This window comes from Onychostruthus taczanowskii, unplaced genomic scaffold (genome assembly GCF_017590055.1).
Source record: "Onychostruthus taczanowskii isolate IOZ18803 unplaced genomic scaffold, ASM1759005v1 scaffold15, whole genome shotgun sequence".
NCBI classification, from domain to species: Eukaryota; Metazoa; Chordata; class Aves; order Passeriformes; family Passeridae; genus Onychostruthus; species Onychostruthus taczanowskii.
In genome coordinates this window covers 9,299,900-9,314,915 of record NW_024498685.1, presented here as the reverse complement: position 1 = coordinate 9,314,915, position 15,016 = coordinate 9,299,900, and the positions used below count along the sequence as shown (strand labels likewise).

Sequence of the window (15,016 nt, the reverse complement as noted above, 5' to 3'; positions counted from 1 at the left end):
GCCCGGCAGGACGCGGCCCGACGCGGCCGCGCCGGCGCTGGCCGCGCTCCGCTCCGCTCGGCTCCGCTCCGCTCCCGCCGCGTCTCCTCGCTCGCTTCGCCTCCTCCGCCGCTCCCTCCCGCGCCCCCGGCGCGAGACACGCGCAGGCCCCGCCTCCCCCCCGGCGCGCGCGCTCGCCGCGCGGGGCTTCCCTCGGCCCGCCCCGCCCCGCCCCCGGCGTGCGTCACCGCCCGCGCGCGCGTCCCTCCCGGGGAAGTTTGGCCGCTCTCCGGCGCCGTAGCGGCCGCTCCGGGCGGGAAGTGCGAACAGGCCGCGGCGGGGCTCAGGTACGGCGGGCAGGGCCCGGCCCGGCGGGTCTGGGAACCGAGCACCGAACCGGGCAGAGGGCAACGAACCGAGCACCGGGCACCGAACCCGGGCCTCCCCTACGGGCGGCAGCTGAGCGCCCCCCACTCCGGCGGGCCAGGGGCCTGCGCGAGGCCGGTGTTTCCTGAGGGAGCCTCGGGCAGACAGCAAGCCAGCCCAGCCCAGCCCAGCCCAGCCCAGCCCAGCCGGAATCCTTGCAAGCTGCGTTTGCTGGCGTTTCTGGCCCTGAGGAGCCAGCAGCAGCACCGGCTTCCTGAGCCCTTCCTCCCAGCGGACACTGCATTGAGAGACTGTGGTAAATGGGTTAGGTCTGTCAGACTGCACAAGGAATGACTTATGGGCATGTAAACTATCGCTGTTTAAATCAGTATCTTCTTGCAATGAATACAGCTGATGTCATAATTATGTCCTGTTATTTCATCGTATTACATATGACCTATATTTTATGTATTCTTATATTTTATATATTATATTTAACTATAATTTATATTATAGTTCAGACCTCTGGCAGGCTGATATCCACTGAGGTCTCAATAACCTGAACTTCCCTTTCTGCTGTGGAAGCAGAGAGTCTGTTTTAAATTAATTTCTGCAGACTCATATAGTGCATGCTACAGTATCTAAGGCCTTGTGTCAAGCCTAAGGTATACCCCCAAAAAAAGAGATATTTTATACTTATCTTGCTGGCTGAGAAGGCAGAAGGATGGAAATAGATACAGGCTTGCCCATGCCTCAAGTATCCTGCCAATTCCAAGTGTAAATGGTTTTCCATTTAGCAACGAGCAAGTGACAACCTGGAGCAAAACAGAGCCTGGGAGCTTTAGGTTTTTCATCCCAGCTTAATTAGTGTTTCATCTTAATAGGTGACCACAGATCACCGTGGGCTTGTGCTGCACAGTTTGTCAGAGCTCCCACAGAGCTGGTTTCCTTTCCAGGCTGGATGAATTTCTTGCCTGGTAATGGATTAGGGGAATCTGCAGGCTTTGTGCTCACAACTGGACAGGCTGCTTTTCCTTGCAAGTCCCAAGCCATTAGTCCTGGGTTAAAAACCCTGCTGTCTTTGCCTTGCAAGGACTGAAGTGACTTGTACATCAATGATGTGGTGATAAATCAGTCTCACAGGCTTTTAGAGAGAAGTACCCACGTAAATAATTGATGATATTTGAGTAATATTCCTGCCTGGTCTCCAGAACAAGATCTTTTTACTCTGCCTGCATGGATGTGAAACTCCTGGAAGAGCAGATGGTTCAATTTTAGTTTTGTGACTGAGGTGTTACTGTTTCATACCTGGAGAAAAACCAGAATGACAGAGTTGTTGCTCTTTTCTTTCAGTTCTACCCCTTGGTCACTGTGGTTGTAAGGAATTATTTTTTTTAATAATACCAAAAAGATTATTGGTGCAGGAGTACCAGTCAGTCCCTTTAATGAAATCATTTTTTATACAGGTAGTGAGTGAATGCAAAGGAATTAAGCAATGTGAGAAATTAAACAGGATTTATATTATTGGAAAGCAAATGTATTTCAAATTTGGAACTGTCTCCTAGGATGCTGTTGGTGCATTTTTAACTAATAAAACTTTTTTGGACCCTTTGGAAGGCAAAAATTGCAATGGGCCAAAATTACATAGCAAAGGGGTAGCTGACACACACCACTGCTGTTAAAGAAAATGTTTGGAGGCATGACCAGCAAAATTTGAAAAATCTGCAGGCTAAAACACAGCAAAACTAAGCAGTTTGGGCTGGATTTGTAATTTTTGGGAGAGCAAAACAGCTTCCAGCAGTCACACTGATGCTCAGTGAACCTGGGGCAGCTCTGTAAAGGCTGCCATGACAGGAAACAGCAAAGAGAGTAAGGAGGTGAATTTCTCATCCCAAAAATGCAGGAATTGGCCAGGTAAGCTTTGTTTCAGATGTTAGGTGTATCCAAATATTCTAAAATAGCAACACACCCCCACAAATGCACCGTTACTCTTCCAAAATTGTATAAAAGGAAGGAAGGAAGTTTTCCTGTGTTCACTAAAATCTTTAAAAAGTGGAACCAGAAGAAGTGTTTTCTGTTCAGGGAGGGAGGATCAGGATCCTAGACATGCCAAGAGTAAACCTAGCAGTGCCTGCCAAACAAAAGAGTTCAGTTGTGCTTTTGGGGCCACACAGATTCCAGTGGAATAAGTGGGACTGCATGGAGGTGCCCACCTGGCACGTGCTGGAACTGAGCAGGAATTGTCACAGTGGTGCTTGTGTGCCTTGGAAGCAGATCTGATTAAAGCACTGCAGGGGGCTCAAACGTGCTATCTGACACCTTTTTTCTCTTGTTACAGAAAGTGGCCTGGATGAGTGAGGGGCATGAAAAAGGCACTGCCAGCACCTGAGGCCAGCTGAGTGTGCAGCAGACACTCAGCCTCCTGAGCTGCCCCTGCATTTCCATGGTTAACTATCAGTGAGTACATTTTCCTCCTCTTGAAGTTAACAGAACATTACCTTGCTTTTCTCAAGTCATCAAGGTTGTTTACCTAGAGATATCAGAAATGAAAACTTTGGAGTTCTATTGTGTGCAGCTTATCCAGGAGCAATTGCATCATCTCTTTTCCACCCCTCTTAAACTGTGGAATAGCACAGGCCTGCCTTGATTAGGAACATCTGCCCATTACACTTGAAAGAGGTACCTCAGCTCTGTGTCAAAGCAGCCTTGGCATTACACTTGAAAGAGGTACCTCAGCTCAAAAAAGCCTTGACATAACAGGTAAATCAGCTTGTAAAATGGTTTGGGGTTCTCAGAGGAAAGAAAACATCCAAAAAACTTTGCAGTTTTATATTTCTGTGGATGTTTTCTTAGAGTAATACCTTAGGTTAAGTGTGTGGCATTATCTTTAGTGCTTGCTAAATCCCATTTGCTGCCTGTGTAACTGTTTGCTCTTGCTGGGCTCAGTGGAATTGCATTTATTGAAAGAATGTGGAAGATTTTTACTCAGCCCCTCTGTGAAGGAAGCTTACCAGACAGAGAGGGCAAGGATGAATGGAATGGATTCCCACAGTCTGTGTGGAAGATTTTTACTCAGCCCCTCTGTGAAGGAAGCTTACCAGATAGAGGGCAAGGATGAATGGAAAGGATTCCCAGTCTGTGCTGAAGTCCTGTCAGAGCTTGTGGGATGCTGGGATTAATTCCTTGGAACAGCCATGTTCTAGCTGAGCACTGCCCAAGCTGTGGTGCCTGCACAATGCATGGTATGCAAACTATTCTGAAGTGATGCAAAACTGCCTGCTTCCACCTCACAGGTGAGGAAAACTGGGAACTGGCACTCCTACCACAGGATTAGAGCACAGAGCATGGTTCAAAATCCTAGTTTGTCAAGGCAGAGTGGAACTGGTAGGAAAAGACATGATTTAATAAATAAATTTGTAGGGGGGTAATGGGCAGTGGGATAGAAAGGTGTGTGAGGATGTTAGAAAATTAGAAGTTATGTCCACACAGTCATGGCAGGTGAAGGTTTTGCTGCTGTAGCCCCACAGTGGGAGATACACTTGAACAGACTAAGTTCAGGATTATCAGTTCTGGAAGACTGGTTTATTTCCTGCACAGGAATTTGTGTTACACACACATTTTTCTCAGCAGTACTTAATTTCACCACCATGCAAATATACCTACTTGTGGAGTGCTGCTGAAAATTAGTATTTCATAGCCAATTTCCCAAAACAGATTGGTTTTCTCTGATTATGTACCCCAATGTGTTCAAATTTTGAAAGACAAGATCAAAACAGGTAGTAGTAAAAGCTGTTATGTTTCTTTGCCTGTTCTAGTGTGTCAAGGCAATGTTTTGGAGCACAGTGCAGCACCTCTAGTCTTATGTGGACTCCTTCTCAGTGACAATAAAACTTCCTGAGAACACTACCAGCTAAACTCAAAAGAATTCCCTATAAATAATAAACAATGATTCCATTGCCACAGATGTAGTAAATTATAATTCCTGGGTGCCTTTAAACTGATAAGCTGCTTGTATCATCCTGCATATTCAAAGACATATTTGAACTTTAATTTTTAGTCTTTCTGATTTAAAAATAGGGCATATTTTAACACTGATTAATGAGTCAGGCAGCCTCCTACCACAGCCCTGGCCTCAGAGGCTGTCTGAGGCTCTTGAGCACTTCAGTGAATAGCTTATTATCTACTTCAGCATTAATGTTTCATGTGGGCTAAAATGTTGTGGGGAGAGGGGGTGAGGAAACAATATTCCAAGGAGGAATGGAAGCACCTTGCCTTCCCTGGCACCAAGATAGATTTATAGCTCCACAGACAGAATTAACTCCTCTCTCTTCCCAGCTCCTACTCTAGTAATACTTTATATTGTTGTTCTTTTATTATAAAACTTCCATACCTTCTCAGTGATGGCTCATGGGCAGCTCCTGTCAACACTGACTCCTTCCTCCTCTCCTCACAGCCAACAAACTCCAGCTCTCCTCTCAGCCAGCTAACCCACTCTTTTATAGCACTCATCCTTACTGGACATAGCTGTGGCCTATTAAGGGCAGGCCTGTTCCTCATCTTTGTAATTAGTACAGCTGCAACTCCTCAGGGGTGAGATTGCCTTCTGCACCATCTCTGTTCTCTCACATTCTGTCCCCCACATTGTATCCAAGTTGTGTCACTCAGAAATGCTCAGACAATTGCTGTGAGACACGGGCCTTTGCTGTGCTGCTCTTCCCCAAATGCAAAACCCCCACACTGCTCTGATGGTTTGGTTCAAACAAGACTCACAGCTGAAGCTGCTCCTGCAGGTAAAGCCTGAAACTAAACTGGCATCTTGTGTCTCCTTCACTCAGACTGGATTCACACACAATTTGAAACCACTGACAACTAAATTTAGACTGATAATGGTGCACACCATATAAAAGCTTGAAGGACTTTTAACCAGTATTAAGCAATTTTGCATCAAAATGCCACCCACCTACTTTGCATAAATTGGTCCTAGTGTTTGTAGGCAAGTGACATTTCGGTCATTGTTTCTTCCCAAGGGCTCAGAGTGATTAAGATCTGATTGAGGCAGCTTGGGGGTGTGAGTGGAGGCAACAGTATTGTTCAAATTTCAGTTCCCTTGACCACACATACTATTTATGTCTCTCTAATTGTCTCCCTCCCCATGCAGTGAACTCTTTGCTGAGCAGAGGAAATAACCTGCTTAAATCACAAGTGTTTCTCCTGCTAATGTTGCTTTCCATTTGCTCTTTTCCAAAGCCAAGTGTGTTTACAAATTGCTGCTAACTTCTGATGGAAAGTGCATTCATGTGTATGAACACTGTACAATTACACAAGTTTGGGACCAGAGAGGAGTAATTCTAGCCAACCAAAATTAAGGAGAATTTTAGCTACACTTGGCATAATTGCCAGTGCTCACATTTGCCAAGGAAACAACCGGTATCCTTTTTCAGAAAATTGTTTGCCAAGTCCTCAGTGAACTTTGGATTTCTTGTTTAGAGACTGGAAAAACAACTTATTTTAAAAAGTGCCACACCTGGAATGCATTAACAAAGCAGAGTGCTAGCCAAGTGCTGACAGACTGGTAAATCATGCTACCTGGTGAGGATTTTAGGCTTTCTCAAACTGTTTTGACATCTCCAGCTCTCTTGTATGTCTGATATTTTCTTCTATTTGTATTGCCTACAAAAGTCTGAGTGCTGGGCTATCAGTGTGTTCAGCATTAGTGCAAATACAATAAAATATAATCTCTGTGGGTTATTTGGGTGTGCTGCTACAGCCCCTGGCACAGCTGGATCCACAATCTCCCCAGCCCACTGCTCCAGAGCAGGGGGGAGTGGCCATGCAGTGCTGGGAAGTGTTGGATACTGGCTTAGAAAAGGGTGCCATCTACTGAATTATTGGAACCACTTCTTACAGTTCTGACAGGCTCTGTGGCTCTCAGCTCTGCCTGCTTGGTTTATGTGGCACCAGGCAGAGTGGTTACAGTCAAAACAGCAATCTGAAATAAAATTGACAAGTCAGGGTATAGCTGAGTAAAGTTTTAGAAAGTTGTCCCTACTTTTTATCAAAGTATTAATGGATATTGAAAGTGGTCCAGGAAGAGCGTGCTGAAGAATCTGAAAGAGGGAATTCTTTTTCCTTCCCTGGCATGGTACAGTGCCTTCACATTTACCTAAAAGGAAAAAACCCACATTTATAATTTTTTACCAGTGTGATATTTAGAATAAGCTTTTTGCCATGTCTTCCTATGGACTGTCAGTTCTGTCCTCTTCAGTCATTACACTTTCTCTCATCCCTAGGGATGCCTGAGAGCCAGGGGAAGGACAGTGAGAGCTACAGCAGCAGCAGCAGCAGCTCCAACACTGGGGACTCAGCAGCTTCCTTTGGACAGGTCAGTTCCTGTTGGCCCAGAGGGAAATGCAAATGCCCACACTACTGGAAATCTGCTCTGCATGTTTATTCCTTTTAAACATGGCTACAGTAGGGCTGGAATCATGCTGCACCCTACTGTACTTCACATTTTTTCTCTGCAATAGTCTTGGCATGCCTCGAGTTGTAATAAATTGGTCTGGATTCTTCTCAAAAGGTTTTCACATCTTGTACCTTAAAAGTGAGTCTCATTTTATTCTCTCTTATTCCCAGATGGCCTGAGTCATGCTTACACATATTCTCAGTACAGGTTCAGAGAAGCCAACTGCTTTCAGCTATTAAAAAATCATTTTGAAATGTTGTAAAATAATTTGAAAAATGAAAACCGTATCTGGACTGAGCAGAGCTTTTGGTGGTGAATTCTCTTCTCCATGACAGGCATTTCTACATACTTCTTGAATGTGGCACAAGCTTGAGTATTTTCCCTTTTTCCTTATACTTTTTTTGGTTACAGTCTTGCATTCTAGAGTCAGAAAAAGATAAAATTTTTACTGTTAAGTTTAAATAGAACTAAATACAAATTAGAGCAGTTGAGCAGTTTGGCAGGAATGTATATGGCACACACACTAAAAGATTCTGTGTTCTGCTGAATTGTTTGGGCAGCCAGTACATGCATACACAATATTTATGATTTAAGTGGTGAAACCTCTGTTCTCTCCCACTTCAGGCCATAACAACACGAGCTTTTTAGTTCTCAAATCCTTAAACAAACATTTCGGCTTCGCTACATTTTATAAATTGGATTTCTACTAAGACAAACCGAAACTTACAAGGTTTGTCTCAGTAGAAATCTTCCCGTGATGCTGGTGTTCTCCAATGATACCAGTGATGTTGGAGTTATCCAAAGAAATTGGATAACTCAAGAAATTCCTATTCTGACTGCTTTTTCCTGAGCTGCTGCCCTCCCTGCCCTGGTGACACGTGGCCATGGAGTACGGTTAAGCTGGTGTTCTCCAATGATACCAGTGATGTTGGAGTTATCCAAAGAAATTGGATAACTCAAGAAATTCCTGTTCTGACTGCTTTCCTGAGCTGCTGTCCTCCCTGCCCTGGTGACACGTGGCAGTGGAGTACGGTTAGTCTTCAGTTCTTTTGGAGTCTTTAAATACAATGTTCTTGTTGGTCACAGAGATACTATGTTGGTTTTGAGCAGTAATATACAAATTTATATGTCTGTTTGTGGTTAGGGTCATTCATGAACAATAATTGCCGCATCTCAGTAATTAATGCCTGTATCTATCAAGAGTGAGTTGAAAAAAGAACAGCCAATGCACGTACCTACCCTGAGGTGTTTCCTCGCCTGTTACACCCAATTTCCAAAACTGGCTCATGCTCCTGTTGGGAGGCCTGGGATGCAGCAGTGCTGTTGGAGAAGGGGGAGGCTGAAGCAGGCAGGGTGAGGTGTGTGTTGTGTTGTTTTTGCCCAGTATCAGTACACAGCCAGCGAGTATCGAGCTATTCAGCACGCTCTGCGGCAGAGGCTGGGCCCAGACTACATCAGCAGCCGGCAGGCAGGAGGAGGGCAAAAGGTAGGAACAAACATGGTGTTTCAACTCAATTTTTCCCAGGAAAATTAGGGTTTAAGTTGTTACAATATTCCTTTTTTTTTTAAGTTAATTTCCCTCTTTTAGTATGCAGATATGAATGCAAAGCGAGCAGGGCATAAGTTCTGGCTTTTATTGAGCCAGAGATTTTCCTTTTACACTTAAAAAGACTCAATTTTTCAGTGCTTCTTCCTTTTCAAAGGAATATTTATCTACTTGTGCAACACTGAGGTGTTTTCCCTATTTTTTCCCAGACTTGGATTATATGAAACATTGTATAACAGTGACTCCATTTACCATTTTTAGTGCCCATTCTGCCTTCTGTTGATTAAGTGATATTTGTTTTTATATTAATCCCCACCACATTTGCTGAGAGAGAGTGCACCTGAAGCTGCACCATCAGCCTTTTTGTTCACATTAACTGAACCTTGAATTTAGCTGGGTTTCCTCAGTGTAAGATGGTATGTGTAATCCCTGGTAAAAATAAAGCGTGCAGAGATGTGTGCACAAGGCTACGTATTTATAAATATATTTATTTGTATGTGCTCTTCTTTTCAGGTCTGTTACATTGAGGGTCACAAGGTCATCAGTCTGGCCAATGAAATGTTTGGCTTCAATGGCTGGGCTCACTCAGTCACTCAGCAGAGTGTTGGTAAGGGTCTCTTGGGGGCAAAGAAGTTGCTCCCTCTTGTTTCACTGTGAAGGAAAAGTCTCTCAGATAAGGGCCAGGGTTTCCATCACAGAATCAGAGAACATGACTGGAAGGGACCCACAGGGATCACTGAGTCCAGCTCCTGGCCCTTTGCAGGACACCCCAAGAGTCACACCATGTTGTCCAAACACTCCTTGAGCCCTGGCAGGCTGTGCTGTGCCCACTGCCCTGGGGAGCTGTTCAGTGCCCAACCACCCTCTGGGGGAAAAACCTTTTCCTGATACCCAACCTAAACCTGCCCTGCACAGCTTCAGGCCATTCCCTCGAGTCCTGTCACTGTCACCACGGGGGAGATCCATGCCTGCCCCCCTCTTCCCCTCACAAGGAAGAGTAACTGCACTGAGGTCTTCCCTCAGTCTCCTCCAGGCTGAACAGACCATGTGCCCTCAGCTGCTACAACTCCATCACTTCAAAGCAGCTGGGCAGAGGGATGAGCAACTTCCAGGTGTCTTAACTGTTAGTAAAAATGAGAGAAATTGAATAATAATGGAGCTTCTGCTTTCATTTTAGAGCTGTCACAGTCATTATTCTGAGTGTGTTTATGATTATCCTTGAGCTATTCTAATCAAGTCTCTGATCTCTGAGTACACTCAGTCAAGAGTAATTACAATTACACTATTTGACACTCAGCAGTCCTAAGCCAACTTTCATACTCACCTGTAATTTTTAGACCCTAACCAGTTAATATTCCCCTAATCTTTAGGCACTCAGCAGTCCTAAGCCAACTTTCATACTCACCTGTAATTTTTAGACCCTAACCAGTTGATATTCTCAGTTAATATTCCCCTAATCTTTAGAGACCCTTCTTTTTCTGCAGATTTCTCTTCTAGCTAATACCCAGTATTGAGGTTTTTACAACAGAAAACTTTTCAATTAGAACATGTTCAGGTGATCTTAAAGCTTCAGCTTCTTCCATGCTGATGGCTGAAATTGTACCTGCCAGAGGAGTGTTGTCCTTGTTTGCAGATCTGCTGTGCTTATGCTGAAGACTGGTTGTTGAAGTAGGTCAAAGCAGCAGCTTAAATTACCTTCTTCCTTCTCCCCCACCTTCAGAAATCTTTTCTTAACTCAGGCTGGTAAATTCTAGAAATAGAACAACTTACTTCATTGCTTTCCATCTATTCTGCACCACAGTTTTCTTTCCCCCTTTTCAGTCAAGAAAGGACTGACATCCTTCAAACTTCTACCTTTCTCAGATAATGCCACAACTAGTCATTCCTTAGAAATACAGCCTTTCTGTCCATGATAAAACCTTGTGCACATTATTTGCAAACTGCAGACTTCTACTAGATCATAAGAAAGAAATTACTTTCACAGACAACGGTTGCTTTTCCACTATTGATTTTATACATTAACACTTAAAATATCTCCTTCCAGACTTTGTTGACCTCAACAATGGCAGGTTCTACGTGGGTGTCTGTGCTTTTGTGAAAGTTCAGCTTAAGGTAAATGGGGTTTTTTGTTGGCTCTGCCTGTAGCTGAGCAATTGCCTGAAGCTGTGAATGAAAGTCCTTGCATGGGTCAGAGCACAGTCCTCGGGTACTGCCCAGCACTGGGGAACCTGCTGGTGTCCCAAACACTGACCTTGCTGTGGAACAAACAGCCAAGAGCAAGTACCCAGGCTTGGGAAAGCACAGCACCTGCATGTACAAAATCCTCTTGTATTTGAAATGGTACTGCAGGATGGGTCATACCATGAAGATGTGGGCTATGGAGTCAGTGAAGGCCTGAAGTCTAAAGCCTTATCCTTAGAAAAGGCAAGAAAGGAGGCAGTAACAGATGGACTGAAGAGAGCACTCAAGTAAGTGAAGATCAGCACTTGCACATTTTCAGAAGTCCTGTGGGATGAAAGGTTTTCAGTCTCAGTGAGCCCTCTTGTTTCTCAGGTGCTTTGGCAATGCTCTTGGGAACTGCATCCTGGACAAGGACTACCTGCGAGCCGTGAACAAGCTTCCCCGGCAGGTGCAGTACAGGGGCTGCCAGAGCCCCACTGCCCCTGATCCTGCAGCCACAGAGCTGTCAGTGCTGCTAGCAGTGCAGCTCTTTCCTGAGGGCTCCTGAGACCAACAGCCTTCCCAGCAAACAGCTCACACACACCAGGCAGGGTGTGCCTGAAGTGGCACCTCAGGAGCCACCACAGATCCTGCCTGCTCCTGTGCACCAGCTGGGGGCAGGAGGCTTCTAGGCAGTGACCTGCCTTGTGGAAGGAGGGAAAATGAAGCCTTCTGCAATTGCTGATCCACGGGCTTTGATAGCAAAGCTGTCTTCAATCACACTAGGACTTGCCAAACTCTGCTAGAGGCCTAGAGCTGCAAGGCAGTCCTGTCAAACACTGCAGGAGCAGATCCCAAGTGACACCTCACACAGTAAAGATGGCCCAGGTCTCTGGTTTGCCAGGGTCATCGTCTATTACAGACACTGCCACAAACTTGTAAGGTGACAGAGCCAAAACATCCCATCTTTAATAAACAGGAATGGTGTACCTTCCTCAGAACTCAGTAAGGGTTGGCCTTGCCCTTTTGCACAAGCAGGAGAATGGACTGGTAAAACAAACTCAGCAACAGCCTTGTGAGGCTGTGAGAAGCTGTAAAACCCTGTTCTCGTTTGCAGAACAGTGTGGGGAGACCTTACCATCTGCCCTGCAGCACTGAACAATTAAACCAACACAAAGTCACAGGAATTCAATGATTAACTGACTGAACTGGGTACTGAAAGAGCATTTCAGGTTTCTAACTTACTGTTCAGCTTTGAGCAAACAAAATAGATTTTTAACCAGTACTTGATGATAGAAATTTCTGAACCTTTTTTCTCCTTGACCAGGTACCCCCTGAGCTAGACTTGGTCAAAGCTAAAATGCAGGACTATGAGCCTGAAATAGAGCAAGCAAGATACAGCAGCTATGTGGAAAGGCAGAGTGCAGCAGGGAGGCAGCACTGTGAGGTGACACCTGGCTGTAAGCCTGGCCAGACAGAGGCTGCTGTGACAGCAGATCAGAAACAGCCCAATGCTCCCAGGTGAGACTGCTGTTACAAATAAATGTATTTTTTAAGCTGTAGTAGAAGTTACTGGGCCTTTTAAAACATGTAGACAGCTCAACTCCAAAGTGCCATAAAGCACTAGTTCAGTGGATTTTCTTTACTGTTATTTCTTAATGACTTTTTTCTTCACAAAATGTAATTGCTGAGGCCTGTTTAACCTTGTGTTTGTGGGTGGGAGAACAGAAGCACAGACTCCCTGGCCATGGAGTGTGATGCCACTTACCAGAGGAAGCTGCGCCAGAAGCGGCTGCAGCAGCAGTTCCGGGAGCAGATGGAGAAGAAGCAGCAGGTGCCAGGAGTTACTCCCAGCAGCAAACAGGGTGAGGAGTGGCATTCCAACCTGGCTCTTTCCCTGAGAGCTGCTGGCAGGCACAGGCTACCCACAGTACAGGAGCCTGGCCAGCTTCATGTGCTGTTGTGCTGTGCCATCAACACCCCTCTGAGGCCAAAGGCAGGAGCATTATCATATATTCCCCCTCTGTGTTCCAAAAGTGTCAGGAATGTCAGCCCTAAACCTGCATCATTAAATCTGCAACTTTCCAGCCACCCTAAAGCAGCTGCTGCCAGCACCATTAACCTGCTGCATCCAAGCTGAGGCACCTGGCTGTGCTGGCTGCAAGCAGACACTGCCCTTGGCTCACAGGGAAGTCTGGGGCCTTGTGGTAGCAGGAACATGGTGATGGACAGGCTAAAAACCACATTGAAGTAGCACAGCTGTACATCAGGTACAGAATGTTACCACATTCAGCTTCCAAGCCTTAGCCAGCTAAGACAAAAGAGGGTACCTGGTGGTAGTGCTGGCTGTCATTTCAGACTTGTGCTCTGCTAAGAAGGAGTCAAAGGGTGTGTCTGTATTTCTGGTATTAATCTCTTCCTGTGTTGCCTCCTTGCAGCAAAATCCGATGCTCCTGCGAAGCACAGCACTCCAGCAGAAGTGCAACAGGAGCTGGCCATAGAAGAGGAGTTCTTTGCAGGTCAGCCAAAGAGTGATGAGTAATAAAGTGTTAAATCATTGGCATTTAAACCAGGTTAATTCAGAGTACACTGCAAGGGTAAAAGCTCTGAAGAACTGGAATAACAGAAGTGTGAGTGTGATTCTGACCTTAAGAACAATACAAACTTTGCCTGAGTGGCACAGAGATGAAATCCATCTCTATGAGGGGTTTCACTTAGGCTCTTCAGTAGAGTTGTACACCTGTTTGAGAAATCCTTTTCCTGAGGTGATACTGCACAATACAGAACTTGGGGAGGGGGGATTTGGGGTGTGTCTGTTCTCAATATAACCATGGATATTTTGGTGCACATTGTGGCACCTGCACTTTGCTTAGGGGCACGAGGGGCAGGACCCTGCTGCACACTGACATGAGAGATGCTTTACAGCTTAAATTTTATAGTGGTCACTGCTTGCAGGAAAAGAATGTGCTGTAGTACACTACTGTGTCATGGATCCCCTTCTCATTCCTTCCAGATGATCCCGAACTTTGGGACATTTCCTTGGAGAGCACTGACCTGAAGGTAACGGGTGCCAAAATATCAGAGCCCTCCCCAGCTGCCCAGCAGGCTCCTGAGACCCCCCGTGGCCAGCAGCAGGCGAGCACTCGCTGCAGGACACCCCACAGGGGGACCCAGCACAGAGCTGCTGCCAGGCTGGCACAGCTGCAGCCCCCTGCTGCAGCCCCCGGCACCAGCTGTGCCCAGCAGCACACCCCAGGTACGTGCTGCCACGAGTGACTGAGCTCTGGCTTCACAGGGGCTCGTGGGAGACTGGGAAAATCCAGTGGGAGAAGCATACCTTTCTTTTGGACCTGGCTGCAGAAGCTGGGACAGCGCTCTTGGAAAACTGCTTTTTTCCATCCTACTGTCCTATCAAGAAGAGTTAGAATTGAGGAGCATCCTTACAGGCAGAAAAAATGTCCATTTTTCACTTTCTCCCTGTGGCAGGGTGCAGCCCCCTCAGGAGAAGTCAGAGCTTGAAGAAAAGGAGACTGGAACCTACGTGAGGCACCCGGTGGGATCTGTGCCTCTCTCATGGATTACATCACAAGGCTGCAGCTGGCTTTCCAAATTGTGTCACGTGGACTCTGCTGTACATTATAGTGAAGCAACAGAGACGAAGTTCATGTACTCTCAGGTTATTATGTATTTCAGATGCCTTTTTCTATAACCACGCCATTATTTGTGCTCCTGCAGCACGAGACTTGTGACCATATTACAAGTGGATATTACCTGTAAATTGCCTTAAGCGGGAACAGAATGGATTGTTAAAAATGAGATGCAGTTCACAGCTTGTCTCTCCCTCGGTGCTGCATTCCAGCGCAGCGATTTTCAGTACGAGGGGTCGTGGCCAGGGGACAGAAGCTGTGGCTGCACACCCGGCCAGGGTGGCACTGGCGGTTCTGAGGTGCAGCCCTGCCCTTTGCCCCGCGGCTGCACGGCCGGGGCAGAGCCCCTGGCACTGGCGGTTCTGAGGTGCAGCCCTGCCCTTTGCCCCGCGGCAGAGCCCCTCGCTCCCGTTCCCGTTCCCGTTCCCTTCCCTGCAGTCCGGGCAGCGCCTCCGGCTGTGCCTGTGCCTCAGGGCATCCCGCTGCCAGCCTGCCCAGGCAGCCCCGTGCCTGCTCCGATCCTTGGGAACACGAATGGGAGCTGCACTGCTGTTTTTAGATAAACTTTCAACCCCTTTCGATACAGAAATAAACATTAATTTAAAAAGCAAACCCCGCTGGGAGCCGTTCGTGCCCCTCTGCCCTGCCAGCCCTTCCACCTCGTCTCGAAGGGGCAGCGCTGCACTGCGCAGCCAGACAGGAACCTCACAGGGGTCCAGAGGTTACAGCAAAGCCAAAAGCCGCTTGGGCCGTCCAATTAGCGGGCCAAAGGAAGAATCTGGAAGCAATATTGGAAGAATACCTCACCCATTTCGAGCAGCTCCGTGCAGGAAAGGGAGGAGCTCTGCCGGGCTG

The 15,016-nt window shown here is 46.6% G+C and overlaps 1 protein-coding gene across 2 annotated transcripts; it reads left to right on the top strand.

The window, feature by feature from the left end:
- Nucleotides 1–291: 291 nt before the first annotated feature.
- RAD52 (RAD52 homolog, DNA repair protein) lies at nt 292–14,761 on the top strand. 2 transcript variants are annotated; one of them, XM_041398662.1, is made up of 13 exons: nt 292–674; nt 2,684–2,802; nt 6,636–6,727; nt 8,193–8,294; nt 8,868–8,961; nt 10,399–10,466; nt 10,704–10,822; nt 10,908–10,983; nt 11,842–12,035; nt 12,243–12,379; nt 12,953–13,033; nt 13,528–13,770; nt 14,001–14,504. In XM_041398662.1, the coding sequence occupies exons 3-13, from the start codon at nt 6,638–6,640 to the stop codon at nt 14,057–14,059; spliced, it is 1,263 nt and encodes a 420-aa protein (XP_041254596.1). In that variant the 5' UTR covers nt 292–674; nt 2,684–2,802; nt 6,636–6,637; the 3' UTR covers nt 14,060–14,504. The 2 variants fall into 2 exon arrangements, with proteins under 2 accessions (XP_041254596.1, XP_041254597.1); XM_041398663.1 differs by lacking the exons at nt 292–674; nt 2,684–2,802 and adding exons at nt 3,713–3,729; nt 14,529–14,761 and having other exon boundaries at nt 14,001–14,460.
- Nucleotides 14,762–15,016: the final 255 nt, after the last annotated feature.

Bases quoted from the DNA above. Each gene is read 5' to 3' on its own strand.
- RAD52 (XM_041398663.1), top strand. From the start codon at position 6,638: ATGCCTGAGAGCCAGGGGAAGGACAGTGAGAGCTACAGCAGCAGCAGC. The intron at 13,034-13,527 runs GTCAGCCAAAGA...CATTCCTTCCAG, and splicing joins AGAAGAGGAGTTCTTTGCAG to ATGATCCCGAACTTTGGGAC. The intron at 13,771-14,000 runs GTACGTGCTGCC...TCCCTGTGGCAG, and splicing joins TGCCCAGCAGCACACCCCAG to GGTGCAGCCCCCTCAGGAGA.